This window comes from Malaya genurostris, chromosome 3, assembly GCF_030247185.1.
Source record: "Malaya genurostris strain Urasoe2022 chromosome 3, Malgen_1.1, whole genome shotgun sequence".
Lineage (NCBI taxonomy): Eukaryota > Metazoa > Arthropoda > Insecta > Diptera > Culicidae > Malaya > Malaya genurostris.
This window is the reverse complement of record NC_080572.1, coordinates 296815691-296843516: the sequence shown is the minus strand read 5'-3', so window position 1 is coordinate 296843516 and position 27826 is coordinate 296815691. Positions and strand designations below refer to the sequence as shown.

The window sequence follows — 27826 nt, the reverse complement described above, 5'->3', positions numbered from 1 at the left end:
GGTAGGAAAACGGGTCCCAGCCAGCCCGGCCGGGACATTAAAGTGGTTGAGTACATCAGGAAAAACTCATCGGCGTCGACGCGGGATTTGGCCAAGCAGTTCAACACCAGCATCGGGGTGATTCAACGGATCAAAGTTCGGAACGCCCTGAAAACGTACAAGAAACAGAAGGTGCCGAAAAAGTCCCTGTTACAGCAAGTTCAGGCCAAAACAAGAGCGCAAAAACTGTATAACCGGATTCTACAGAATAAAGACGGATGCATCCTGATCGACGACGAAACCTACGCCAAGGAAGACTCACGAGCGCTGCCCGGACCGCAATATTATACGAAATCGGTGTACCAGGACCTGGACGACGCTGACACCACCGTGGCGATGGAAAAGTTTGGACAGAAGGTGTTGGTCTGGCAAGCAATTTGTAGCTGTGGTTTGCGGTCGTCGATTTTCTTCACGAAGGGCACAATTAACGCCAAGGTGTACGAGGAAGAATGTTTGAAGAAGAGAATGCTGCAACTGTACAGAAAGCATAAGGCTCCTCCTCTCTTCTGGCCGGATTTGGCTTCAGCCCACTACGCCAACTCCGTGCTACAGTGGTTGTCAAAAAATAATGTACAATTCGTGGAAAAGGACATCAACCCACCGAACTGCCCGGATCTTCGGCCAATTGAAAGGTATTGGGCAATTGTCAAGCGTCACTTTCGGAAGGAAGGTACAGAGTACCAAAACATGCAGGAGTTAAAAAAAACTTGACAGCTGCCACCAGGAAAGTCACAAAAGTAACTGTGCAGAATTTAACGAATAATGTCAAGTCCAAAGTGCGAACGTTTCATAGAAACTAGGATTTTCTTCAATATAATCAGCGAAATGCATAAAAATGTAATTTTTCTACAATATATCGAAAACTGATGTCAAAATATGTTTTTTTGCTTTTTTATTCATTAATAAATGTTGCTTACTACTTTTCGATACACTCCTTAGAACTAAACTAAAGCTTAGAATTCACTTCTAGAACCAAACTTGAAACCTTGATATTGAAAATGAGTTCAGTTCAATAATTCTAGAACTAAATTTATGACCAGATTTATTGATCTGAATTCCGAGCCTAAATTTTGCAACTGAATTCTGAGCCTGTCCCCGATTTCGAATGTAGTTCTTGAACTCAATTTCCGAATTCAGTCCAGGCCCAAAATTTTAATTCTGATCTAGATAAATAAATCTCAGTTTTATCCGTATTCACGTCCTCCAGTTTTGTCTGTGACATTACCCACTCGCCTCTTTCTTCAGTCAAAGTATTGAAACAACTTATTGTCCCATACAGGTTCTATATTGAACAATCCATTGGAAATTGGGTCAACATCCCATGTCTCGTCTAACGATTTTAAAGCTTTAGAAAGTATCAGCATTTACTTAGCTGTTATCATGAATTCGTTCCTTGAGAGCTGAAACTTGTTTCTGAGGACCAGTATAGAATCTTAGAATATGGTTTGATTTGTTCAGTGAGTTTATGCTTTATTTTCTTTCAAAGGTCCTCAACTATTCCATAGTAGGATCACAAGAACGTTGATTTAGATATAGATGAAGGAGAATTGAATTTAATTTGAGATTTTGGTACTGATACACTCCTAACTTTAATAATGTAATGATTTAAATAATGTACGGTTGTATCGATATTTCCCAAAGCAATTTCTTGTTTCACATTACTTCTGATATGAGATCTATAACTAGTTGAATTAATCATTGCTTAGTTTGCAATCCTGAAGTCAGTTTGAGTAATGAAATGTGACATTGATCTCCTAGAACTAGATCAATTGTAGAAGGATTTCTCATAGAAGATAAATTAGTTGGGCTGTTTGGAAATAAAACTGGCTAAAACCAGCGGAGAGTTCATCATGAAGATCATCTGATTACTTCACGAGAGATACTTAGCATTTAGAATCCTATTAGGAAAAAATAGATCGATATCTAGTGCCACCCTGATCGTAACAACCAGACTGCTTCCTGAACTGAACACCATCGGATGACCCACCGCAGTACTTGTTTTCGCCAAACAACCAATAAATCGCATGAAAATCATTCAATTTCCTCAACACCTTCAATACAGTAAGCCATCGTTGAATTGAGTCCACCCCCGCTGTAGGTCACTGCCGATGATGTGACCCGGGAAAATTAATTTCATGATATTCTGTCATAAATTTCACCTCCGGTGCTTTTGTAACGTCCTCACACACAGACGGGCAATGCTCTCAACCGAAAATTCACCCGGCCCTGGTCGCCGTCGCCATCGATTCCGGGATTCAGGGGGAAATTTTTCGTCTACACTTCATGCAGCAGATCGGTTTTAACCATCGCGCCGGATCCACAATTGCAAATTTTACGGTCATACGCACCTCTGCCGGTTGACAGACAGACAGAGACCGGGTCGGGTCGCAGTACGGGAATTTAATTATCGATGAAGCTAATGGATTTCGAAAGAGCGGTTATAGTCACTCCCGGGCTCTTTCTCTCTCTCTATCGACGGTCTAAGGCGTATCACCATCATTGCCCTGGCAGTCTATAATAGGCAGAAATTGTATCCTGCTGACTAATGAATAGATTTATCGAGCCCACTGGAAGTCATGCAAGCATTTTTTGATAAATTGGTCGGATAAATCTGCTTACATGGTTTGCAACGCCGAGCACCAGAGCACGGAACGGCATCCGATTTATCACCTTCCCCATTCATACTGTTTTTGTATGAAACTAAGCTAGACTTAAGTCACTTTCGGAGCCGACCATCGCCAATCATCGAAGAACGCTGTCAAAACTGTTTGAACAACGGCAGTGGGGCCTCATCCTTTGCAGCAAAGTGAATCAATAACAAAAATAAATTAAATTACGGTTCAACGGATAGAAGCTCTTCCCATTCACTGGTCTGATCGGTACTCGTTGTTTCCTTCCGCCTTCTAAGCCGGCAAAATAACCGATAAATTTATTGTTGATATCGACTTATAAATTATTGCGTGTACTTATATCAGTCCCGTTAGGCGGCGACTGACTTTACAAAGACCATTGTTCCGCTAGGATGCTGTCGGATCTGTCTCGTTGCCCTCCGTAAAAGTTTCACGTCGTCAGCCTCCGTCCAGGCCGCGCTCACCCTCGCCATCACTCAAGCCCAGCAGTTGGACGAAGAAGCAGGTCAGAACTGAAAGGACTGCTTTCCGATTGCATCTTGTATTGTTTGAGACGGAGTTGCACGATAAGAATTTTCAAACAATTTTCCACTTCCTGATTCAATGTTTTTATAGAAAAAAAATCCTCTGATCGCCGCACCGAGCCGCAATTCATGTTTCCGAAGGATGTCTTTTCCTTACTGCAAGCTTCTCTTCACACACCGATCCGAACGTCGTTTATGATGTCATTTTCCATCTTTTCTGAAGCGTTTCGTCCAATTTTAGTGCAGGTACTATGTTTAGTTACACACACTTACATTGAATGTGCACGTAACTGAACCGAACGGAAGGCCGGCACTCTACCGGACAGAACGTATGGAGCCTACGTCAGGTCAGGTCCAGTTCTCAAGACCCAAACAGAATAAGTGAGAAGCTTTCAAGTTGATAAATTGGAAGTCTTTTCCAGGGCTGGGGTAAGTTTGCTGGCTCATGATGGTGATGAGTGGGTGGCGGAAGTATCCTGCCGGTCGCTCCAGTAAATGCCATGCCATTTTCTTAAGACGATGCCAGCTAGCAGGAATATCATGACGGCCGGAGAAATTGATGTTGCCTCCGAACAACAATACAATTGCCGCATTTGTTAGGACATTGCGATTGTGATAAGCACCGAATGCAGCTGTGTTGACGTCAGTAGGACGATGTGCTGGGAAATATGCTTTCTTTGCCACTCTGCCACGTTATGGTTTCACCGTTCGGAAGCACGACTGTCTTGCATCGTCCCGAGCAATGTTTGATATTCATTTCGAATGTGTTTGCAGACACTTAATGAGTTTCAGTTCATTGCTTAACTTCAAGAATGGCATTTCCATTGTGTCCAAGTGTTTGTTAGTAAGTGACAAAGAACAATACATCACCGGGACTAGCGGCAGAAGGACGTTTCGTTCGCCGCCTTCGAAGTGCTGCTAGTTAGCAGTTAAATTGCTAAATTGTTGCATACAAAATTTCTGCAGAATTTTTTCAGGATTTCAAGATTGTCGACTCAGATTAGTAGACTCAGTGTTTAGCTATAATTCCAGATAGCTTCAATTCATATTCGACATGATTTCCTCTTGATATGTATGTTTTTGTTCAAAAATTGACTAAAAATATCTAGTTGGGTATGCAATTTGCAGCTACGAACAAAAAAAAAACTCAAATTTTCGTTACAAACGAGTCCATGAGCTCGGTTTTCTATGGCTCAAAAATTCACTCTACTATTCATTAAAGGGCACAAAAGTTCTTTGATGTTTCGGTAACTTTTTTCTAGCTGCGAATGCCGTTGGGAGACTCTGCAGAGGTACCACGACAGTAAAATGATTCTCATACAGAATTATCACAACTCACTCTTATTGCGCTCAATTTGTCTCGATTGGATAAAAATTGTTGAGTAGAAGCTGAATTGCGATACTTGGAAGATAGAGAGATAATAGAATAAAATCGCTGAAGTTAGCAAACATAATTTCCAAAAGGTATGATGCGAGATATTTCAAGAAAATTTCAGGGGGATTGGTAAGTAAGCAACCTGGGTTGGATTTTCCTCAACCCTGTACATAGGAACAGAAAGTTTTCTGGTCCAAGAGGTAAATGTCCACATCAGTTCGCTTTCACATCTCATCCAAGTCAGTCGATAAAACAAAACCGCTTACGTTCGGGACAGAAGAAACCAAGTACAGTATTGTGTAGTGAACAATAGAACGACCTCGAAATGAGTGAACCAAACGAACAAAAGCTACCGCCGACACGAAAGAATACAATTGTTGTTGACTTCAGGCAGCGCAAAATTCGACCTTCGATACGAGAACTTGAAGGTTTGCTTAAGGAGCAAATGCATCTTGACATTAAACATGTGCATTTACTTCAATGCAATAAGACAAATAATGTTGTTTACATCTAGTTTTATAAAGAGTTGGATGTAATTCAATTCGCAAAAGACAATAACAATGTGCACTATGTGGAGCACGAGAACATTACGTACAACATTCCAGTTTATATGGAAGATAGTGCTATAGAAGTGCGTGTGCATGATCTTTCCTCAAGAGTCACCGATTCTTATATTCGCAAAACTATGTCCCAATACGGAGAGATTCTCTCTATCAAAAAAGAAAAGTAGAAGAATTTTTCCCCGGTATTCTAAACGGCGTACGTTTGTTACGCATGCGCTTGAAGAGGCCTATACATTCTTATGTGACTTTCGGTCAGGATACAAGATTTCCGTGTAAATCACTTATTACCTATGACAATCAGATGGCCACATGTCAATATTGCCAAAAAGCTGATCACTACGGTAAGCCATGTGATAAACTGGACAAGGAGCAACTCCAGTACACCTGTGACAGCCACCAACAACAATGGGGGATGCTTCATTCAACGAAACCATCATAATCCCCTATAGAGCAAAGAACACCAACTGCAGTTAACAACTTATCCTCCAACCAACCAGCAACTGCAACCAATGTACAACAAGGCGCATCTACAGCAACTCTTAACCAGTCCAAGACTATGATCAACAAGGACAGCGAAAAAAAAACGCAAATCACACACAACACCGACGATGAAGCAATGGATGATGAGATAAGCCGCGGACGAATTGACCCCCGATCCTCGTTGGATGGAAATGGAAACTCATCTCCCCCTAGAAAAAGGGTGACAACGAGATCCAATAGCAAAAAAAAATTTCATGTAACAAAAATGTAAGCCAATCGGCCACGTAAAGCTTTTACGCAAAAAAGCCAGAATATAAATTTTATTACAAAAAAAATAAAATGTCCAAATGATTAAAATCTCAATAATTGAAACAAAAACCGAGGGAAAAAAGGAATATGCGTTGCCTGATAGATTTAAATGGTAGCGAGCACATGTAGATCGAGAAATCTATTTCTACTGATGCACATTTGTCGGACATTAAATAAGAATTTTAATAAATGTTGTTCAGCTTTGTGATTGGTTAAAGGTTACGTAATACACTAAAAATTTTTTTTTTCATGCTGGGGTACCGCACAATGAATCGCACGAAAAGCCGCTTAGCTTCGGAAATCTGCGTAATAAAAACTTACTTACTTTCACTTCAACACTCTCAGCACAGAACAACGATCAATGAAATACTCAATATATTTTTCAAAGGACTAAAAAAACTAAGGACATAAAATTTAATCGAAAAAGCAAATTTAAGAGCACTTGCATAAAAAATAGACCTGTGTGTGTCAATATAATAAATTTACCAGACTCTTTACAGTGCATGACATTACCCCAAAGGTCATTTATTCGGTTAACATCTATAACTCCGTGGAAAAGAATTCCATTTTCAAAAAACGGAACATTATTTTTCTTTTGCTGGAAATTTTACTTAGGCAATACTTAACTGGTATTTTTTCCTGTGAGAAAATTATGTTTTTGATACTATGAAAAAAGTGTCAGTGATTGTGTATCGAACGAAATATTGTGTTCCATCAACAAACACACAGGGAAGCCAACTAGAACCACTGACATTTTTGCTGTACTCCAACTGCATTGATTTTACTCCAAAAGGTAAACAACGTTCACTTACTGATGATTTGAAAATTTACACCGCAATCCGAAAAATAGATTTTATCGTTAAAGACTGTCCCAGAAAGTATGAACGTTACCAAAAACCGCTGCCATTTCGCAATGGTTCAGAATCTATCAATTTTCCTGGCTGCGTCCTGTTGTTTACACTCTTCTCCAACCACTTGTGCAGTTGTTTATTCGTTTTCATTAGTTTGTTTCGAAATACGTGGACTTTCAGCAGAACAACGTCGAAAAATTGTGTACAAATGGTGCAAAGAACGCGGACTGTCACTGATAAAGATAGCAAAAATGGAAGGAGTAAGTGAAAAAGCCGTGCGAAATGCAATCAGAAAGTTCGATGAGGATAACACCTTTGAAGATAAACCGAAAACGTATACTGAAGGCGTTCGAGCAAAAGAAGGAGGTTTCAGTTCGGGATGTGGCCAAAAATGTGGGCACTTCGAAATCAAATGTCCTTCGTGCTAAAGAACGTTTGAATCTTCGAACATATAAGAAGCAGAAACGACTAAAACATAGTCCGAAACAAGAAGCATCGATCAGGCCGAGGGTTCGAAAGCTGTACAGTACGATTCTTGCTGGAAATTTGAACTGCATAATCATGGATGACGAAATCTACGTGAAACTCGATTACAAATCTTTGCCGGGACCACAATATTATACGATGACAGAAAGGCAAGTGTTAAACCAGTCTGAGACATCGTTTGAAGTTGAAAAATTTGGTACGAAAGCTATGGTCTGGAAAGCAATTTGTAGCTGCGGTAAGATTTCGAAACCCTTTATAACCACTGCTTCAATGAACAGCGAAATACACATCAAGGAATGTTTACAAAAACGACTTCTACCCATGATTCGAAGCCACAATGATATTGTTGTCTTCTGGCCAGATCTTGCTTCTTGCCACTACTCGAAATCAGCGGTAGAATTGCATACTACCAAAAATGTCACTTTCGCATCAAAAGACATGAATCCACCAAATTGCCCACAACTTCAACCAATTGAGGAATTTTGGGCATTAACGAAGGCACATCTTGGGAAACATGTCTCGGCAGCCGAAACCTTTCAACAGTTCGAAAAAGATTGGAAAAAGGTGTCAAAACTTGTCGCCAAGAAGTCTGTACGGAATTTAATGAAGAACGTTCGCAGGAATGCTTCCGACAAGAGCGATTACGTCACAGTTGTCAGTCATTTGCATTGGTGAAAAAGCAACGGAGGAGAGCATTACACGAAATCAGCCGTTCTAATGGCTCTAGAAGTTTTCTAAAGAACTATTAGGATTTCTTGCTCGCAAATCTAAGGAAAATATGCTTAATTTAGTGCAAATCTAGAACTGTTTGATTTGATTTTTGCACTTTTCGCTGTGTGAAATTCCCAGTAATCGAGATCAAGTGAAGCCTTCTTTGTTTTTGCGAAAAATGTGAAAAAGGGGAATGCTTGCATAATTCATACAATTGATCAACTAATTGATATTCGGAAGTATTGAGGAACATGTCAGTTGTTTTCGTATTCACGACATCCAGTTATGTCTCTGACATTACCCACCCGCTTTTTTTTATTTATTGTTCTACCTAATGCTAAATCATGATATTATTACTAATTTTCAAATGCTATTCCAAAATTCCAACAAATGAAATTACTGAAATTTGTACTGAATGGGATTGACATACAAAAAGGAACGCGGACGAATTGATTTCACCACCCTTACATTTTTGTTATAAATTTGGGTACTGAACTCAAAGCTCTACATGGAAGAGTGTCTGAAGTAACGTAATCTTCAATTCATCGAAACATACAAATCAACCCACCTTGCTTCGATTTGATAAGCGGAAGCTGAAATTGTCTGTAAAAGCGATTTAGTTGGACAAGATGGAGGAAAATTGCGACGGGTTTAGTAGACTAATAGCCATATTTTTCAGTCAACCTTTCTATATTGGCTGTAGCGATTACCTCATTTAGCTCGACAACGGTGTCCATCTTTTAACGCCCATCGTCTCAGCTTGTGCAAATTAGATAAATGATTATGAATTTGATCGGAGGTGAAAATCGATAATCACCTCATATAAGAGTAGCAAATTTTACAACTTCCTGTAACGGAACCAAACTCCTGTCTGTAGGGAGTCTAGGAAGCACCGTTCGCTCTGGCATATGGATTGAAATGGGGCCATATTTTACCGGGAACGGTCGGAACGGCTAATGCAAGACAGGAAAGGCATATTAATAACTGGTATCATGGCACTTGTGGTCGTTTTAGAGCTTCCAGAACTTTAACGATGAAGGTATGAAACGGATGATAATGATTAAGTTGACAATAATGTCATCCCCGCCAGCGCCCCAAGATGGCTATCACCGAATGACGTGGAACCGGGGGGGGGGGGGGGGGTCGCTGAAACCCAGACAGCGTGACGTTTCACCGCCCCTTGCTCCACGAACTAGGCATCTTGCCGTAGTGACACGATGATACACCCATCAGGGATAGAGATATACACACTATCTCTCTCTCTCTCGCTCTCTTTCTCACTCACTTATTTAGCTATCAAGTTGAAAGCTTCACTGAATTAAAATGTTCGTACGATGCCAGAACTTACCTTGACTAATTGAATTACCACTTAAACCGCTGCCTGACATTAACGACGATGGCTGCAATTTATCTTCCATCTCACGAAGCCGGGACGTCAGGCTCTGGGTGTGCAGAAACAGGAACAGAGTGCACGAGATTGCAATCAGTGCGACGAATTCTGCATATCTGGGGAAAGAGACAGAACGAAGGGGTGGCAGGATTAATAATATTTCCGAGGCAAACTAATTATGACGGGATGGTTCTTGGGAAAAAGAACAGCCGTCGCTTCTTCATCGAAGGAAGTAAAAATTGAATAATATTTTCCCTTAACCGTTCCGGTGCCGATTCGGTGATTCGACGGCTTAAGAAACTAAGGCTATTTGAGGTCAGACCGAAGAGTGTGCAATTGCACGGTAATTAACTCGGTGGGTTGAAAGTCCTGTCCTTTGGTCGTCGTTGCATGACTTTATAATTTGAACTTTCTTTTTCGTTCACCTGATTTCAAAGCTAAAGCCCGAGCAACATTCGAGAATCGATCGCTTATCAAACCGTCCTAATTGGAAGAAAGCAACGCCTTCGCTACCGCATCGCAGTGGCCATTCCGCAACGGCACGGATTAGTCTTTAGATTTTTCACGTTCCACTCCCGATCGGCTTGCGCCCTCGTCATCTCGCTAAGTCGAAAGTCTTGCTTTCAACGAATTAGTTGTGCTACGGTTCGGGCGGTAAAATAAATACTAGCTTTAAGCAGCATGCCTAAACCCAGGTCGCCCAGGGCTCCAATGCGTTTGTCGGTTGGTCGGTCGCACGTTGCATTCTTGTGGCTTCAAGCTCTGACCCAAATTCATCAGAGCTCTGTCGTTAGTCCGGCCGGCTGGAAACAGTGCCTCGGCATGATTTGTGCCTATCCTAAATGAACCAAGCCTCACTGGGCGGTGGCTGCAGTCTCCGTGGAGTGGAGCAACTGCAGTGAAAGTAAGCTTGCAAGCAATGACCGGACGGGAGGGCGTTCGGAACAGTATCAATTACGGTGTTTGGGATCGATTTTCTCGCAGGGCAGAGCGGAGGGTTTCTATTTTTTTGTATTATCTCTGGTTGTTGATTGCCGCAATGCTCGCAGAATGGAAAATGTTTTATTGTATTCTTCATCAGTTGGGTCATCAGAAATGCTTATCTTAATCGTAAAGATTAAGCCTCTTTTCTTCGGTGGACTTCGAGGCACGAAGAGTAGGCATTATTTCAACTCTAATCAAGCAACTTTGTGGTGCATGAATAGAAAGGTAGCAGAATGCGCTTAAATTGCTATAGGTAAGAGCGGTGAAGATTGGTTATCACTAATCTTTTATCTTCTATTATCTATCAAGACTTGGTCGTAGAAGGAGCCGAGGAAATACCTACTCGAAAAGATAGATTAGGATTTCCCTACGTCCACCCATCATCAGTCAGCAAGCTCCGGTTTCACTTTCAATGATTGAAATCTTGTTTTTTTTTTCTTCCCGGCCAGGTCGTTGCGTCCAGTAGTTGGCCAGACAAACCTCTTCAAGTGTGGCTCCGTAAATGATCCGGACCAGTATCGGACTTCGGCAAACGGTATGTGCGAAGTTGTGGCAGCATCGTACTAATTCAATCCGGTTTTGATTGCACTTTGATAGTACTTTCTCTGAAGTGTTCCGAGATGTATCTCCAAGACAAGACTTGCTCTTTGGTTGATGTGATCAGCGAAACGACCAAACGAGAACGCTTCGGTACAGTTGCTCAGCTGAATAGTTGATGTTACATCAGTTGGAGCTGTTTGCACCTCCGATCACTCCGTTGTGGCAGTGGTTTGGCATCAGGTTTCGTTGATCGAAGCAAATGACAGTACAATCTTTACGATAATAGGCATTTACTCTAATGGGTATCGGTTTGGACAGTCATTTACAGAAGTGAATAGTTGCTGACGATGACGGTAATGAACGAATATTTATTTATTCATGCCGCAATTTGCTCTGCAGGTCTATTTATACTTGTATAAATCAGTTTGAATGCCACTTTCAAAGATTTATTGTTTTCTAATAACATAATATTCGAATGTAAACGTGAAATAAAAAATTGAATGGTAAATCTCTTAAGCTAGATTGTTCAATAAACATCACAGAAATATATAATGAAATTTACACGAGATGTAAATCAATAGTAGTATGGAATAGACATGGGTTGAATCGAAATTTTGATTGAAAACCTTCATCGGTGCAAAACTAAATTGGATTGCATTGAATTTTCAATTAATATAACTGTATCTTTCAATTAACGCTTATTTTGCGATTAAGTTATATTAAAACTTACAGAATTGTAAAGTAATTTTATGTTTAATTACCTGCTCCAAATATGTGCATGAAAATATATGTAAATTCACAAAATATTTTTATCTGTGATGTTCAGTTGGTTTTTTATTGATCACTGGTAGTTAGACAGAACGAACTTCACTTCACTAGTTGAATATTATTGTAATACCGTTTTTCATTGAAAAACACTGGTGGCGTGGATTGCTCTGTATTGCACTTTCGAGCTGAAATGCGAAACATTCTGACGGTGTTTCATTGCGATTTCTGCTCGAAAGTGCAAAGCCAGAGCAATCCACGCCACCAGTGTTTTTCAATGAAAAACGCCATAAGTTATCACCATATATTTTCAGGCTTGTACCGATTGTCCGTAGTATGATATATTCGTTAACGTTGATAGGTAAAAGATAAACTCAATTAAGGGGGTAAATCTTCTGGTGCGAGAAAAGATGGCCTTTTCTTTTGAACATGATTTTTTTCAAAGAATTGAAAAGTTTGGAATAGTTTTGCGATCAATTGCAAACATTGTGATAAAGCCAAAATCAAGGAATCGATTATTTCCAAATATTAATTTGATGTTCACAATTACTGAAGCTAATTAATGAAAGAAGGATTTCGCGAAACAAAAAATTCTTTAATTTTTATTAATTCTTTCGTCTAGCAAATTTCGACTACACATGGATAGATTACAATATTGACTTACTACATGGAATGTAAAGTCCCGGGACTCGCACAGAAAAGATGTGAATAGTTTCGAACCGTGTATATTTTTATTGAGAACAAGCCTTTAGAATACCAATTTTCATGACAATCTATCCGCTACTATTTGAATAACAGCTGATCGTATCTGACGAGTTCTAGTTTTCATCAAGCTATGGAAAAAGACAAGTTTCGTGTCCTAATGAATGATTTGCGGATCGGTCCACCATCCCCCGTATTCTCCAGAACTGGTCCCCAGTGACTATTTCCAAACCTGAAAAGTTTCCAGGGAAAGAAATTTTCGTTGAATGCTGAGGTCATTGCGAAACGGAAGCCTATTTTGAGGGCCTTGTTGAATCTTTTTTTTTCTCAAAGGGCATCGAAATGTTGGAGGACCGATAGGTCAAGTGTATTGCTCTAGATGGAGATTATACTAACAAAAAAAAAAGTTTTCATGGTAAAAAATCGACTTTACCTCTGCTAGGTCTGGGATTTCTCATTCCTTGTAGTACATAAAGACTGTCCCAGAAAGTATGGACGCAACCAAAAACCATTTCGCAATTGTTCAGAATCTGTCAATTTTATGGCTGCGTCCTGTTGTTTACACTCTTCTCCAACCACTTGTGCAGTTGTTTATTCGTTTACATTAGTTTGTTTCGAAATGCGTGGACTTTCAGCAGAAAAACGTCGAAAAATTGTGTACAAATGGGCCACAGAACGCGGACTGTCAGTGAGAAAGATAGCAAAAATAGAAGAAGTAAGTAAAAAAGCCGTGCGAAATGCAATCAGTAGGTTCGGTGAGGATAACACATTTGAGGATAAACCGAAAACGGGTCGAAAAAAAGGTCCTGCTAACCCTCAGTTGGATAAACGTATACTGAAGGCGTTCGAGCAAAAGAAAGTGGTTTCAGTTCGGGATGTGGCCAAAAAAGTGGGCACTTCGAAGTCAAATGTTCTTAGTGCTAAAGAACTTTGAATCTTCGAACCTATAAGAAGCAGAAACAACCAAAACATAGTCCGAAACAAGAAGCATCGATCAGGCCGAGGGTTCGAAAGCTGTATAATACGATTCTTGCTGGAAATTTGAACTGCATCATCATGCACGACGAAATCTACGTGAAACTCGATTACAAATCCTTGCTGGGACCACAATATTATACGGTGCGAGAAGGGCAAGTGTTAAACCAGTTCAGTGGTCTGGCAAGCAATTTGTAGCTGCGGTAAAATTTCGAAACCCTTCATCACCACTGCTTCAATGAACAGCGAAATATACATCAAGAAATGTTTACAAAAACGACTTCTACCCATGATTCGAAGCCACAAGGATCCTGTTGTCTTCCGGCTAGATCTTGCTTCTTGCCACTACTCGAAATCAACGGTAGAATGGTATACTACCAAAAATGTCACTTTCGTCCCAAAAATAATGAAGGCACATCTTAGGAAACATGTCTCGGCAGCCGAAACCATTCAATAGTTCGAAAAAGATTGGAAAAAAGTGTCAAAACTTGTCGCCAAGAAGTCTGTACGGAATTTAAATAGGAACGTTCGCAAGAAGGTACGCCAGCTAGTCTACAATGGCTAAGTAGCAAATGTTGAGAATAATATTCTGTTGTTGTAGTCTTATATTATCAGTATATCGAATAAAACTTGAATGTCTAACACTTGTGAATTATTTACAGCGAAATCAAAGTGTGTCCATACTTTCTGGGACAGTCTTTACTATATGGAATGAAAAGTACCGGGCCTATTACAGGAAAGACGTGAATAGTTTCGAACCGTGTATTTTTTTGTTGAGAACAAGCCTCTAGAATACCATTTTTCATGACAATCTATTCATTAGTATTTGAATAACAGCTGACGAGTTAGTTCTAGTTCTCATCGAACTTTGGAAAAAGACAAGTGTCGTGTCCTGATGAATGATTTGCGGATTGGTCCACCATCGCCCGTGCTCTCCAGAACTGGCCCCCAGCGACTATTATCTAGTTCCAAACCTGAAAAGTGTTCTGAAAAAAATTTTCGTCGAATGCTGAGGTCATTGCAGGAACGGACGCCTAGTATTTTTTATTTTACAAAAGGGCATCAAAATGATAGGTCGAGTGTATCGCTCTAAATGGAGATTATACTGAAGAATAAAAAACTTTTCACGATAAAAAATCGACTTTTCCTTTGTTTGGCCCGTGACTTCTCATTCCTTGTAGTACATACTACGCATTATTTCTATGACAGAATGGGGATTTCATTTGATTTTTTGGACCTTGGAAGGTATGTACGATTCTTTGTATAATTTGTTCGATTGTGTCTTTTTAACAAACATATTTTGAAAATCTAATTGCAATAATAATGAATGCGTTGAGAAATATAATATAAATAATTGACACATGAGCTGAAAAGTCCCGTGTCTAACACATAGATGGAACTAGTTTTGTTGTAGTCACCTTTTTTCTAGGTCATACTAACCTTTTAAAGACAGCTGTTAAAATTCGATGATGATATTCTATTCATTAGTTTGTGAGTTAATGTGCTAAGAGTGACGCTACTTTGTTTTTTTTTTTTTTCAGAACAATGGATGAACAACAATTTCGTGTTTTAATTTTACACAGCTTCTTAATGGGAAAAATACCGTTCAAGCAAAGCAATAGCTTGAAAAGTGTTTTGGAGACTCCATTTCACCAGAAACAACAATAAAACGTTGGTTTGCTGACTCCAAACGTGGTCGTAGAAACACCGATGACGCAGAACGCAGTGGACGTCCAAATGACGGTAACACCAGAAAATATAAAAGAAATCTACAAAATCGTTTTGAATGATCGAAAAGTGAAGTTACGTGAGTTAGCTGACATCGTAAAGACATTAAAAGAACGTGTTGACTACACATTGCAAAAGCTTTTGACTATAAGAAATTGACAAAAAACGAGAACGTGTTGATGATTCTGAGCAGTGCTTGGCTATGTTTAAACGTAACAACCCGAAATTTCTGCGTCGATATGTGACAATGGATGAAACATGGATTCATCACTTCACCCGGGAAACAAAACGATCGTCATCTGAGTGGACAGCAAATGGTGAACCTCTAGAGGAAATACCATTAACAGTGAATATTATACAGCATTATTGGAGCGTTTGAAGGCTGAAAATGCAAAGAAACGACCGCATATGGCAAAGAAAAAAGTTTTGTTTCATCAAGACAACGCATCGTGTTACAAATCTATCAAAACAATGGCAAAACTACATGAATTGAACTTCGAATTGCTCCCACATCCACCGTATTCGCCAGATTTGGTTCCCAACAACTACTGGCTGTTCGTAGACTTGAAAAAATGCTAGTCGGTAAGAAATTTCGCATATATGTACTTCATACGATGAAAGAAAAAACACAATTTTGAAACTATTGTCCCGCTTATGTCATTGACTGGACATGGATTTCGTTCTCAGCGTTTGCAAGCGAAGCTGAGAGTGACAGTAATTTCTTGTCATTTTCGTCTATTTTTCAGTCAATGAAAATGACTTTTTTTTAGCTCTGCTCTTTACTCTGTAATGTCGAAACTGCAAAGCTGATCGAATTTGAATCTAAAAGTGGGAACATCGATTAAACATTCCATGATATGTCGAAGTAAGTTCCACTTTAGAGTTTACGGTAATTTAATTTACTTCCAGAGCCGGAATTCAGAAACCAGCATAACCCAAACCGATTCGTATGGCCGTGAATTGACTAGACGAATAAATTGCAACAGTTTTGAGTCCAACTTTGAAGCTTTTCGGGATTGTCATCTTCCATATCGGTTTGAATTTTAAAAATTCATCATCTTGTAATTCCAGAATCGGAAGTCAGAATTGGATAAAATTCATTAATTTTGTATGGGACTATAAGTTTTAATATTCAATTCATGTTTCTAAAATTCGATTTGGCTTTTTTTGTGAAAACGATTGAACTTTGAGATGCTGAAACCGGAATTCGAAAATCGGTGTAGCCGAAGTCAGATAAATTCACATGAGTAGCTGTAAACATCTTTGAGAAATCGTAGTACGAATTAAATTTTTGGGTGTCTTCCGGATCGAAAACTGAATATCACTAAAACTGAAATAAGTTTATTTGATTATCGACTATCCAAATCTGCTAACCCGATAACTCTGATTAATTTATGTGAAATAGACATTTTTATACTAATCACCCTGTATATCCGAAACCGGAAGTTGGATCTGACTGAAGAGCAAGATGTTTCATAGAATATTAAAGCTTTTCATTTAAATCTTAGATGATTCTTAGGTTTCATTTGAATCTTGGATCGGTTCAGCCATCTACGAGAAAAATGAGTTACACAATTTTAATTTCGTTTCTCATATTATCTTGTAGTTCCGGAATCAGAGGTTGGAACCAAACATAATTCAGGAACCTTGTTTGGAAGCATACGACTTTTCATATGGATCTGAGTTTGTAGAAAACGGTTGAGTCATCTCCGAAAAAAATTGAGTGAAATTATTTATTTTGAAATTATTATCACACACGCATTAGCTGATCTCGACGAACTGAGTCGAATGGTATATGGGTGTTATGTTCTTCCAGCATTTATTGCTCTAAGTAGTTTAAAACAATATAATTATGGAATTGCTTTCAACTGGAAAATACTGCCATCATTTTGTTTACCTATGACATATTCGAACGATTATGTTGCCAAAAACGAACCGTGCTAAAATCGGTCCGAGGTAAAATGTCATGAAAAAGGATGCTGCACACAGTCTTTTTGGTACTTAGAAGCAATTGTAGGTAGCAGTATAAAAATCGTGTTTCACGTTGCTCCCTAGCATTTATTTGCCATACAGCGCTCAAAACTTCTACTGCTGGAATAGGAGGAAAAGTCGCTTACACAAAAATATCGATATCTCCGTTAAAAATGGACGGATTTTAACAATCTATGGCTTGTTGGATAGCTATTACCGTGCGGAATCTAAGTCTCAAAACATATTCTGTTTTCAAGGTCAAATGTGACAGATACTGTCAAAATTTTGACATAAAACTTTGAATAACTCAAAAAGTAAATATCCAATCTCAAAACCATTTAATAGCGTTCTGGGTGACGGGAAAACCTTTCATTTGCGACTAGTTTGATCAAAATCGGTCCAGCCATCTCTGAGATCTCGACCTATTTGTTGACAACACACACACACACACACACACACACACACACACACGGACATTTGCTTAGTTCGGCGAGCTGAATCGATTGGCATATGACATTCGGCCCTTCGGGCCTCGGAAAATGTTTGTAAAGTTTGAGCGAATTCTATACCTATTTTTTATATTTATGAAAAAAGGTAAAAAAGGATAGATTGATACGTAAGAAGCAATTAGAAAACTTAATTAAATAATACGCTGATATTGAATTAAAACCAGAGTGAGTATTTTCATTAAATATGAATTTAATGTACACAAAACGATTTTCAAGACTTGAATAGGTTTGCTTTAAAAACATCCACCGTATTCCGTATTGACTTGATAAATCACGTGCCGCCAGCGGAAACGGCTTGTAAAAACGCGCCCACAAAGCTGCACTTCTCTTGTAGAAACACGTACAACCCGAACAATCAAGATGATCTCTGCATAATCTCTCGGTACAGTAAATTATCCCGGCCACATGTACTTGATCTTCAGTACGGTTAAATGTTTGTACTAGTAAGCCGAACGGTGATCGAGATAGATAGATCGTCCGTGGCTAACCACTAGCGACGGTGTTTAACACTCTGCCGCATCCGAAGCACCTGTGCCCAGGTGATCCGCAAACGTTTCAGTGAACTTGTCGGTAAACAATTGCCTGCCACCGGCCACCACCGTCGCGGTCACATTTGATCCGAAGTCACCGTTGCTCGCACCAGACAATGAATGAATGCACTTTTAACAGTAGATTAACACGAGCTGATAATGTTTCACTTGGTTTTGCATTACATGCAAACCCCCGTAGAGGGCCATGGAGCAAATCCCCAAAGGGCCAGGAGGGCCAAAAGGTGCTTAATTGTTTCGACATGCAGCCAACAGTGAATATGAGCATGAACTGTCGGTCGTCTGCAAACCGAAAAGTTCAACTCAGGTGGCATCTGTTTACCAGCATTGTGTTGCTTAGCAGAGAGAGAGAGAGAGAGAAAAAAAAACCTGTCGGTATTTACAACTTAATAAACTGGACCGGCGGATCACACACACAGAAGGTGCAGATGTCGACGTCGATGTTGGCGGTGGGAAAATTGCACATTCAATGGCGATGTTTTTCACGTGGTGCGGTGTTTTAATCAGTGTCAAGCTCGCAACCTGCACGGTTTGGGCCATTGTGTCGCTTTTTTTATGCGATTGTTTAACGAGAAGGTTACCTACACTAGCTAGCTTATCAAGGTTTAGAGTAATGAAATTTAGTCTCCCTCGCTGTCGTAAACATTGACGGTGGCATCTTGACTTGTGCACTGTTTTGCAGCCTCTTGATAGCAGCTTGTTTACGCGAGTCATATTTTTTCTTTTTCCAGTTGAAGACACCTTTGGTGTATGAGGTTAAACTTAACACACACACATAGTTACGGATTAAACCATCCTGAAATTTCGAATTAGTTTCACTTCAGCCGACAAGCGACTGAAGTGTGTTTTGACATCACATCGGAGAGAAAGCATGCGGAACTCGATTCGCGCCAATCCAAAAATAATTTGAAAAATCCCTCACCTCGCATGACGACGGGATATTTTATTTTTTATCCTAAACAAAATCCCCTCGAGCTTATACACGGGATACACGAACGCCTCCGTATCGTTTAATAGCCGCGGAGACATTAGCCGCCATCACGAGTTAGTAACCGGCATCAGCATCCGGGGGTGACAGTTTCTGAATCAGTGAACACACACCGGCGGTGGCTCCACACTCTCGGTAACGTTACTTTCCACTCCGGTTGACAATTATTCACGACTGGTTAAATTTTAAATTTAATTTTCACCTGCATTAGAAGATGAAAACAGCTTCTTGGTGCCAGCCAGCCAGCAGTCATTCGGATGACTCGAAAAACCGCGTGTCGTCCGGATTTCCCCAAGGTGTAGCAGGAATCCGGTGTATGAAACTGCAAAAAAAACATATTTACTCACACATTCACATCACGCGTGGAGAATTATCCTTTTCGCTCTAGGGTTATCAACTGACTGTGCCAAACTGTGGACGGAGACGAATGGGTGGCCCAGCTGTTTCCTGGATCATAACCGTCGGAAAAAGTATTTTTTGATATGTGCAGGGTGGAGTTTTCGGATGACGTTTCCGGGTGTGTGAAATTCCCTCGAGGCGAGGGCTGACTGATGTGCGGTACTTCAGAGGAATACTTCCACACTAACAAGTTGTGTCCTTCCTGATGTCACCTGGTTTCGACCTGAACATAATCTTCTCCCTCAGCGGACTTCCGCCTGTATGTGTGTGTGGGTTTGGTTAGCAGTGGTTTGATCAGCGTCGGACAGAGGACAAAGAACCGTGGATAAAGTTCATTAAAATTATGGCCACTCGTTGCAGGAAGTGTATCACATTTCTCGGACGTGTCGGACAGCTTCGCAAAGGTTCACTTCCTGTGCAACTGATTGCAGTTGTTGATACTCCTGGACTTCGACATCGACGCGCCAGCTCTTGAGTTCGTGAAGTTATGGGTGCTCTTGTCGAAAAGAAGAGAGAGAGTTTGCACGTTCAAGTTGATGGCGGTTTTAGCCAGAAAGGGCAAATGTTTTCGCTCGAGTATTATTACGTTATTTTGTTTTCGTGATTCACGATATGGGCTGGCGTTGCCGGCCAACGCAGAACAGAAAGCTATTGTTTAGTACTCTTTTCAGTGTACTTAGCCTTCTTATTTCGAGATAATACTTATTATTATTATTATGAGTCTAAATATAATTACTTTCACCTACTCCGTGCACAGGAATGTGAATGGGGAAATAATTTTGAAGTGAATGTTTTAATTGTGTTATAGTTTTTATGTTTTTATTTTATGCTACAAGTTTTGAGCTAAATACGCGTCGGGAAATGTTGATTCTTTTATATACTTCAATTGAAATTTATCGTTTGGTTTTGAGACTTTAGAAGCACATTTTTTTCTGATGAACCGCAGATATGCGGAATCAGGAACCGCTTCCAAATGGTGAAGAGATCGTTTAAGACTGAACTATTTAAAAAAATAAACATTGAAGAATAAACGACCTGAATAGGCTTGAGAATAGGCTCAAGTACGTGATTTTTCATCACGACCATGTCTGGACACAGGTCGCGATTACTGTAAAAAATATTCTTCTCTTCTCTATTTAAAGCAGAGGTAATCTAAATAATCCCACTTTGCGCACGAGAATGTGAATCAAGATTTCTGATTATGAATCAAAAAATCGAACACCGTGAATTAAAAAATCGGGGTAACAATCCTGAAATTGAGATTATTTTTTTAAATTGTAGGAATTGTAAATTTCACAGAGTAGCAGACCTTATGCCCTTTTTTTTATAGTGCCGAGACAAATTTGCTCTCATTCTCAGAAGACAACCATGCGCGAACTTTAGCTGCTCTCACAAAAACTCGTTCGCGCATTGTACCGCGGCAGAAATAAGTGTACAATACTTCGTTCGCTCTCGGCGCAGGTACGAGTGCTCCAGTTTAATAACATTTATACAACTTCGTAAGACTATCGAACCCTACATTTTTTGACAGTGTTTTCTGAGACTTGTTTGATTACTTTCCATGGCGTACGGCACAATTATTAATAATTTTGTTTTCAAAAGCGGGAAAAAGTATCTGTAGCTATTCAATCATTCTAAAGCTTTTTAATCTAATTTTCGAAAATCCTTGCTCAACATCACCTTAAGATTTATTTAAAATTGCGTGATCATACATAAAAACTATTCAAATATGATCTAGAATTGAATATAGTAATCTCGTTAGTATTTTCAATTATATAAACTACTTTTCGATATTGTTTGTGCGTAACATTTTTTACTTCATTCTTTTTGAAAACTGCCTGATTTTTTTTTGACAACCGATCATTAGTTGGACAATTTTTATATTGCCCAGAAACGTATTTTTCACTAGGGTTTTCACATAATGTAGCAAAATATCTTCGTAGTGGGAGACGCGATAATCGTTGCTGATCATTAATTTGATCAGTTGACTGCCTGAAAACAACGGGAATAAGTAGTGTATCGAGAATAAGCTATCCACAAATTTTTCTTTCAAATTATGATAAAAAACTATATTTTAACTAAACTTAAAATTGATCCTTTATTGTACGAGGTTAAACTTGAGCATAGTGAAAACCGGATGAACCGGATCAAGTTCCGGACAAGTGTTGCATCGCATTTTTTGGACGCTTGAGCCCAAATTTTTTTGAGCTCCTGCATGTTTTCAGCTGCCTTACCAGTCCTCTTGAAGACCATCATCACGATTGCCCAGTAACGTTCGATGGGTCGAAACTGAGGACAATTTGGTGGATTGATATTTTCCTCAACGAAATTTATACCCTTTTCCGCAAGCCAATTGAGAGTGGTTTTGGCATAGTGAGCCGACGCTCAATCCGACCAAAACAGTGGAGGTGTATTATGCTTCTTATATAAAGGCAGTAGGCTCTTCTGGAGACACTCAGATCGATAGATTTCTGCATTTATATTTCCGCTAGTGTAAAAAATGGTTGACTGCAAACCACAGGAACATATTGCTTGCCATACCAGTACCTTTCGACCGAATTTCTCCACTTGAATCGACCTGTCCGCATCGCTCACATTCTCCCCAACGACGACAGTAAAGTATTGTGGACCTGGAAGGGGTTTTGAGTTCTCCCCTACATAAGTTTCATCGTCCATTGAAACGCATGCATCCGGACACTGCAAAAGACGGGAATACAATTTCCGGGCCCTTGTTGCTGCTCGCTTCTTCTGTTTTACACTTTGTTTCAAGATTTTCTGCTTCTTGTAGGTCTTCAGGTAATTTCGCCTTTTGATATGCTGGATCATTCCGACACGAAAATTGACAGCCAAACGCACAGCATGCTGTGATCTGAGCATAAAAAAACATCACAAATACATGCGTTTAACACAAATGTATGTGGATAGCTTATTTTCGATACACTCCTTAGTAACGTTACAGGAAACAAGCTGAGATTTTTTTTTTTTTCATAAATACGTTTATTTCATAGGCAATATACATAAGTTTTTCTTCGCCGTGGCATCCACAATACATAGTAGTTTAAACCTAATACATTTCGAATATCATATTAGTATGTTGGTACTCATTAGTTAATCTAAACACTGTTTTTATCAAGCGAGTTGCTATTTTAAATTACATTAAATAAAATACATTTATTTTGTACATGATCTTATAACTATTTCAGGATTGTTTGTATCAGTTCACCACTTATATTCAATATCCTATAGTTGGCTATTGGTTGAACTCATGGAAGAGAAAACAGTTTAACATAAAATAAAATTTAAATTGGAACTCCAATGGATTTAATGAAATGATAAAGAAGTTTCATGTATGGAAGGTCACGACAAGCAAGAATGTCGCGAACTGGGACATTGGATAGTCTACCTTGGGTACGCAAGGAATTTATTAGTTGAGATCTGACATCACGAAACTCCACGCATGTCCAAACAACATGGTCAATATCGCGGTAACCTTCGCCGCAAGCACAATGATTAGTCTCGGAAAGTCCAATTCGAAGGAGATGTGCATCTAACGTGTAGTGATTGGACATGAGTCTGGACATCACACGAATGAAATCTCTACTCACATCCAGTCCCCTGAACCATGCCTTTGTCGATATTTTAGGAATAATTGAGTGCATCCACCGACCCAGATCATCTTTATCCCAAGAAGCTTGCCAGCTGGCAAGTGTTCTTTGGCGAGACGCGCTATAGAATTCGTTGAAAGCAATCGGTCTCTCATAAATTTCACCCTCAATAGCACCACGTTTGGCTAAAATATCGGCTCTTTCATTGCCTGGAATGGAGCAATGAGCCGGAACCCAAACTATTGTGATTAGATAATTATTATTCAATATGTCGTTCAGACACTGTTTTATTTTACCCAAGAAAAACGGTTCATTTTTGCCAGCAGCGTTTGAGCGAATGGCTTCAATTGCACTCAGACTATCTGTGAAGAGGAAATAATGGTTTGGAGATAATGTGACGATTACATTCAAGCTATAATGAACTGCTGCTAACTCTGCTATATAAACAGATGCAGGTTCTTGAAGCTTGAATGAGGCCGAAACATTATTGTTGAACATACCAAACCCTGTCGCTTCTTCCATTCGCGATCCGTCCGTGTAAAACATTTTCTCAGAGTTAATATGCCTGAACTTACTTGAAAATATTTTTGGGATTTCCATAGAGCGTAGGTGGTCCGGGATTCCACGCACTTCGCGCTGCATGGATGTGTCGAAAAATAAAGTTGAGTCAGGTACATTTAGGAGGCTGACACGGATAGGAATATATCTTGAAGGGTTGATTTCCTGTGACATATGGTTAAAATATACTGTCATGAATTTTGTTTGAGATCGAAGCTCGACTAGTCGTTCGAAATTATTAATTACCATGGGATTCAGCACATCACATCTTATTAGCAGGCGTGATGAAAGCTCCCAAAATCGATCTTTTAATGGAAGAACTCCCGCCAGAACTTCAAGACTCATTGTATGTGTCGAATGCATGCAGCCTAAAGCAATTCGCAAACAACGGTACTGAATTCGCTCAAGTTTGATAATATGAGAATTTGCAGCGGAACGAAAACAAACGCATCCATATTCCATCACTGAAAGTATCGTTGTCTGATACAATTTTATTAGATCTTGCGGATGAGCACCCCACCAAGACCCTGTTATTGTTCGAAGAAAATTTACTCTTTGTTGGCATTTCGTTATCAGATACCTAATGTGTCCTCCCCACGTGCATTTGGAATCAAACCACACCCCGAGGTATTTGAAAGTCAAAACCTGTTCGATTATTCTTCCCATCATATGAAGCTGAAGTTGCGCGGGATCATGCTTTTTTGAAAAGACGACCAGCTCTGTTTTCTCCGCAGAGAATTCGATACCAAGATGAACAGCCCAAACGGACAATTTATCTAAGGTATCTTGCAATGGTTTTTGCAGATCAATAGCTTTGGATCCAGTAACTGAAACCACGCCATCATCTGCCAATTGTCTTAGTGTACATGGGGTTACTAGACAGCTGTCAATGTCATTCACGTAAAAATTATAGAGGAGCGGACTGAGGCATGAGCCTTGCGGGAGACCCATGTAGCTAATTCTGATTGTTGCCAAATCGCCATGTGAAAAATGCATGCGTTTCTCTGACAAAAGGTTGTGCAAATAATTATTTATAACCGCTGGGAGTCCATGTTGGTGGAGCTTGTCTGAAAGAACATCAATGGAAACTGAATCAAATGCTCCTTTAATGTCTAAAAATACAGATGCCATTTGTTGCTTTTGAGCGAAGGCAATTTGGATGTCAGACGAAAGTAATGCAAGGCAATCATTCGTCCCTTTATTTCTACGGAAGCCAAACTGAGTATCTGACAACAAACCGTTCGTCTCGACCCAAGTGTCGAGACGTCGTAGAATAATTTTTTCGAACAATTTTCTGATGCAGGACAACATCGCAATGGGTCTATATGAGTTGTGATTGGAAGCTGGTTTCCCCGGCTTTTGAATGGCGATAACTTTCACTTGTCTCCAGTCAGGTGGAACAATATTTTGCTCAAGAAACTTGTTGAACAATTCCAACAAACGTCTTTTTGCGAGGTCGGGCAGATTCTTCACCAAGTTGAATTTAATTCTGTCCAATCCAGGAGCGTTATTGTTACAAGACATGAGTGCTATGGAAAATTCCATCATTGAAAAGGGGCTATCAATGGAATCATCATTTGAAGAAGACTCCCTAACAATGCTATGCGTAGGAACGGAATCTGGACAAACTTTCCTCGCAAAATCAAATATCCATCGATTCGAGTACTCCTCACTCTCATTTCCTACGTTACGATTCCTCATTCGTCTGGCCGTATTCCAAAGAGTGCTCATTGAGGTTTCTCTTGACAAACCTTCCACAAAATGTCTCCAATAGCTGCATTTCTTAACCCGAAGTATGTTCTTGTACTTGGTTTCTAAAACCAAGAATTTTTCAAAATTCTGAGGAGTTCCTCCTCCTCGTTTTAAAAACGTCTTGAAAGCATTTTGTTTCGCGTGTTTAGCATCTGAGCACTCTTTGTCCCACCAAGGATTTGGAGGTCTTCTGTTAGACGATGGACCAAGAAATCGTTTGGTTTGGGCTTGTTCTGCGGCCTCCAGAATCGAACAAACGAGGAAGTCATATTCTTCAAGTGGGGGAAGCTCTTCCATTGAAGTTAAGACACTTGAAATATTACTTTGGTATTTAATCCAGTCAATATTTTTTGTCAAATCATATGGAATATTAACTGAATTAGCAATGCCTTTGTTACTGCTAATTGAGATGATGATTGGTAAATGATCGCTACCATGTAAATCAGGAAATACTTTCCAGGTGCAATCTAGTCGAATTGAAGTCGAACAAAGAGATAAATCTAATGCACTTGGACGTGCAGGAGGTCTTGGGATCCGTGTCATGCTACCCATATTTAGTACCGTCATGCTAAAATTGTCGCAAATATTATATATTAGAGATGATCTGCTATCATTGTAAACGGAACCCCACATCATTCCGTGCGAATTGAAATCTCCTAAAATCAAACGTGGAGCAGGAAGGGCTTCGACAATTTCATTAAGCTGTCGTTGTCCAACTTGAGCTCTTGGAGGAATATATACCGAAGCAATGCAAATGTCCTTTCCTTTAATGTTTATTTGACAAGCAACAACTTCTATACTAGAAGTCGAAGGAATGTTTAATCTATAAAAGGAATAACATTTCTTAATTCCTAAAAGCACTCCACCATACGGGGAGTCTCTGTCGAGACGTATAATGTTAAAGTCATTAAAATTTAAGGCTATGTTTGATGTAAGCCATGTTTCGCACAAAGCAAATACATCACATTTTTGACTATGCAACAAAACTTTAAATGAATCAAGTTTTGGCATGATGCTTCGACAATTCCACTGCAGGACAGTGATTGAATCATTTGCGGCGGATGATAAATTATCCATCAAATGATACAAAACCTGTAAGAGCTGGCCATTGAGCTGATAACTGTTTCAAAAAAGTTCTAGCTATTGGAAGGAATGCTGTTATGATGGTCTTTAGAGGTTCAGAAATATTGAATGCAGCGAAAATCCATTCTACAATTTCCGAAAATTTCAGTAATCCTGTTGGTGAATGTGAAATGGAGCCCACTGGATTATTGTCTTTTCTTGAGCTAGTTCCTGGATTGGTTTGTGAATTTGACAAACCAGGAGGCACAGTTTTTGGTTTTAAATTTGGCTTTTTAGCTTTAACACGGGGATCTTTTTTTGAAGGTATAATTTTAGGTGTCTTTTTTGGTATTTTGTGGTTTGTTAATCTCCTCTTAACAGACCCTTGAGGAGTGACAAACGAGGTATCTTCACTATTTCCGTCAGAGTCAGATTCCTCTGGCTCCGCAAGATTTGAAAAACCGTTTTCGGTTTCCAAAGGGGAGACATGTATGACCGTTTTGAGCATTTCTGCATATGTGCGCTTAGACCGTGCTTTTAAAGAAAGCTTCATTTTGTCTTTACGCAGCTTAAATGCAGCGCACACTGAAAGATCATCATGAGGGCTTTCCCCACAATAAACACATTTTTCAACATCTTTATCGCAAAGATTATCCTTATGAGGCCCTTGACATTTGATACATTTGGACTTATTACTACAGTAAGTAGCTGTATGTCCGAATTTTTTACAGTTCGTGCAATTCATAACATGCGGTACGAAAAGCCGAACAGGAAGACGAATTTTATCGATATAGACATGGCTAGGCAATGCAGATCCGGCAAATGTTACGCGAAACGAATCTGAGGGACGATAAGACTTTTTTCCATCGACAATAGATGCTGAGTACAATTGTTTGCACTCGAGTATCTTAACTCCCTCAAGCATGGAGTTTTTAAAACGGCCAACTCCATTTTTAAGTAAATCATCTGCTGTCAGACTTGCTTCAGTCACAACACCGTCAATTTCTACCTCCTTCGATGGAATGTAAACTCGATATTCAATAGCAAATAATTTACAGGTTACAATATCGTTTGCCTGTTTCAAGTCGTTAACTACAACTCGAATTTTATCTCTATTAACCTTACAGATTTCTTTAACTTCAGAGAAATGTGATGTCAAATCCTTTGTAATTTGCATCAAGTTTAAAATCTTTTCTTTTTTTCGAAGATAGACTATCCATGGCCCAGTGGTACCCTGTGGATAATGTTTAGCCCTCGGAGTATTTAAACTTTTACTAGTATCCGGAATCGGATTCGGATGATCTTCCATGAGATCATCCATTACATTAAATTTTTTTTGTAAATTAATAATACCAAAATAAAAACTTATGTTTAGTAAAATT

At 39.5% G+C, this 27826-nt stretch overlaps 1 protein-coding gene across 1 annotated transcript in view; it reads right to left on the bottom strand.

The window, feature by feature from the left end:
* The window catches only part of LOC131435235 (heparan sulfate 2-O-sulfotransferase pipe), a 386750-nt gene that overhangs the window by 168622 nt on the left and 190302 nt on the right, over positions 1 to 27826 (bottom strand). Inside the window, exon 3 of the mRNA XM_058602904.1 lies at positions 9317 to 9474. Within this exon, the coding sequence (XP_058458887.1) occupies positions 9317 to 9474 (158 nt within the window). The remainder of the gene's footprint in view (positions 1 to 9316; positions 9475 to 27826) is intronic.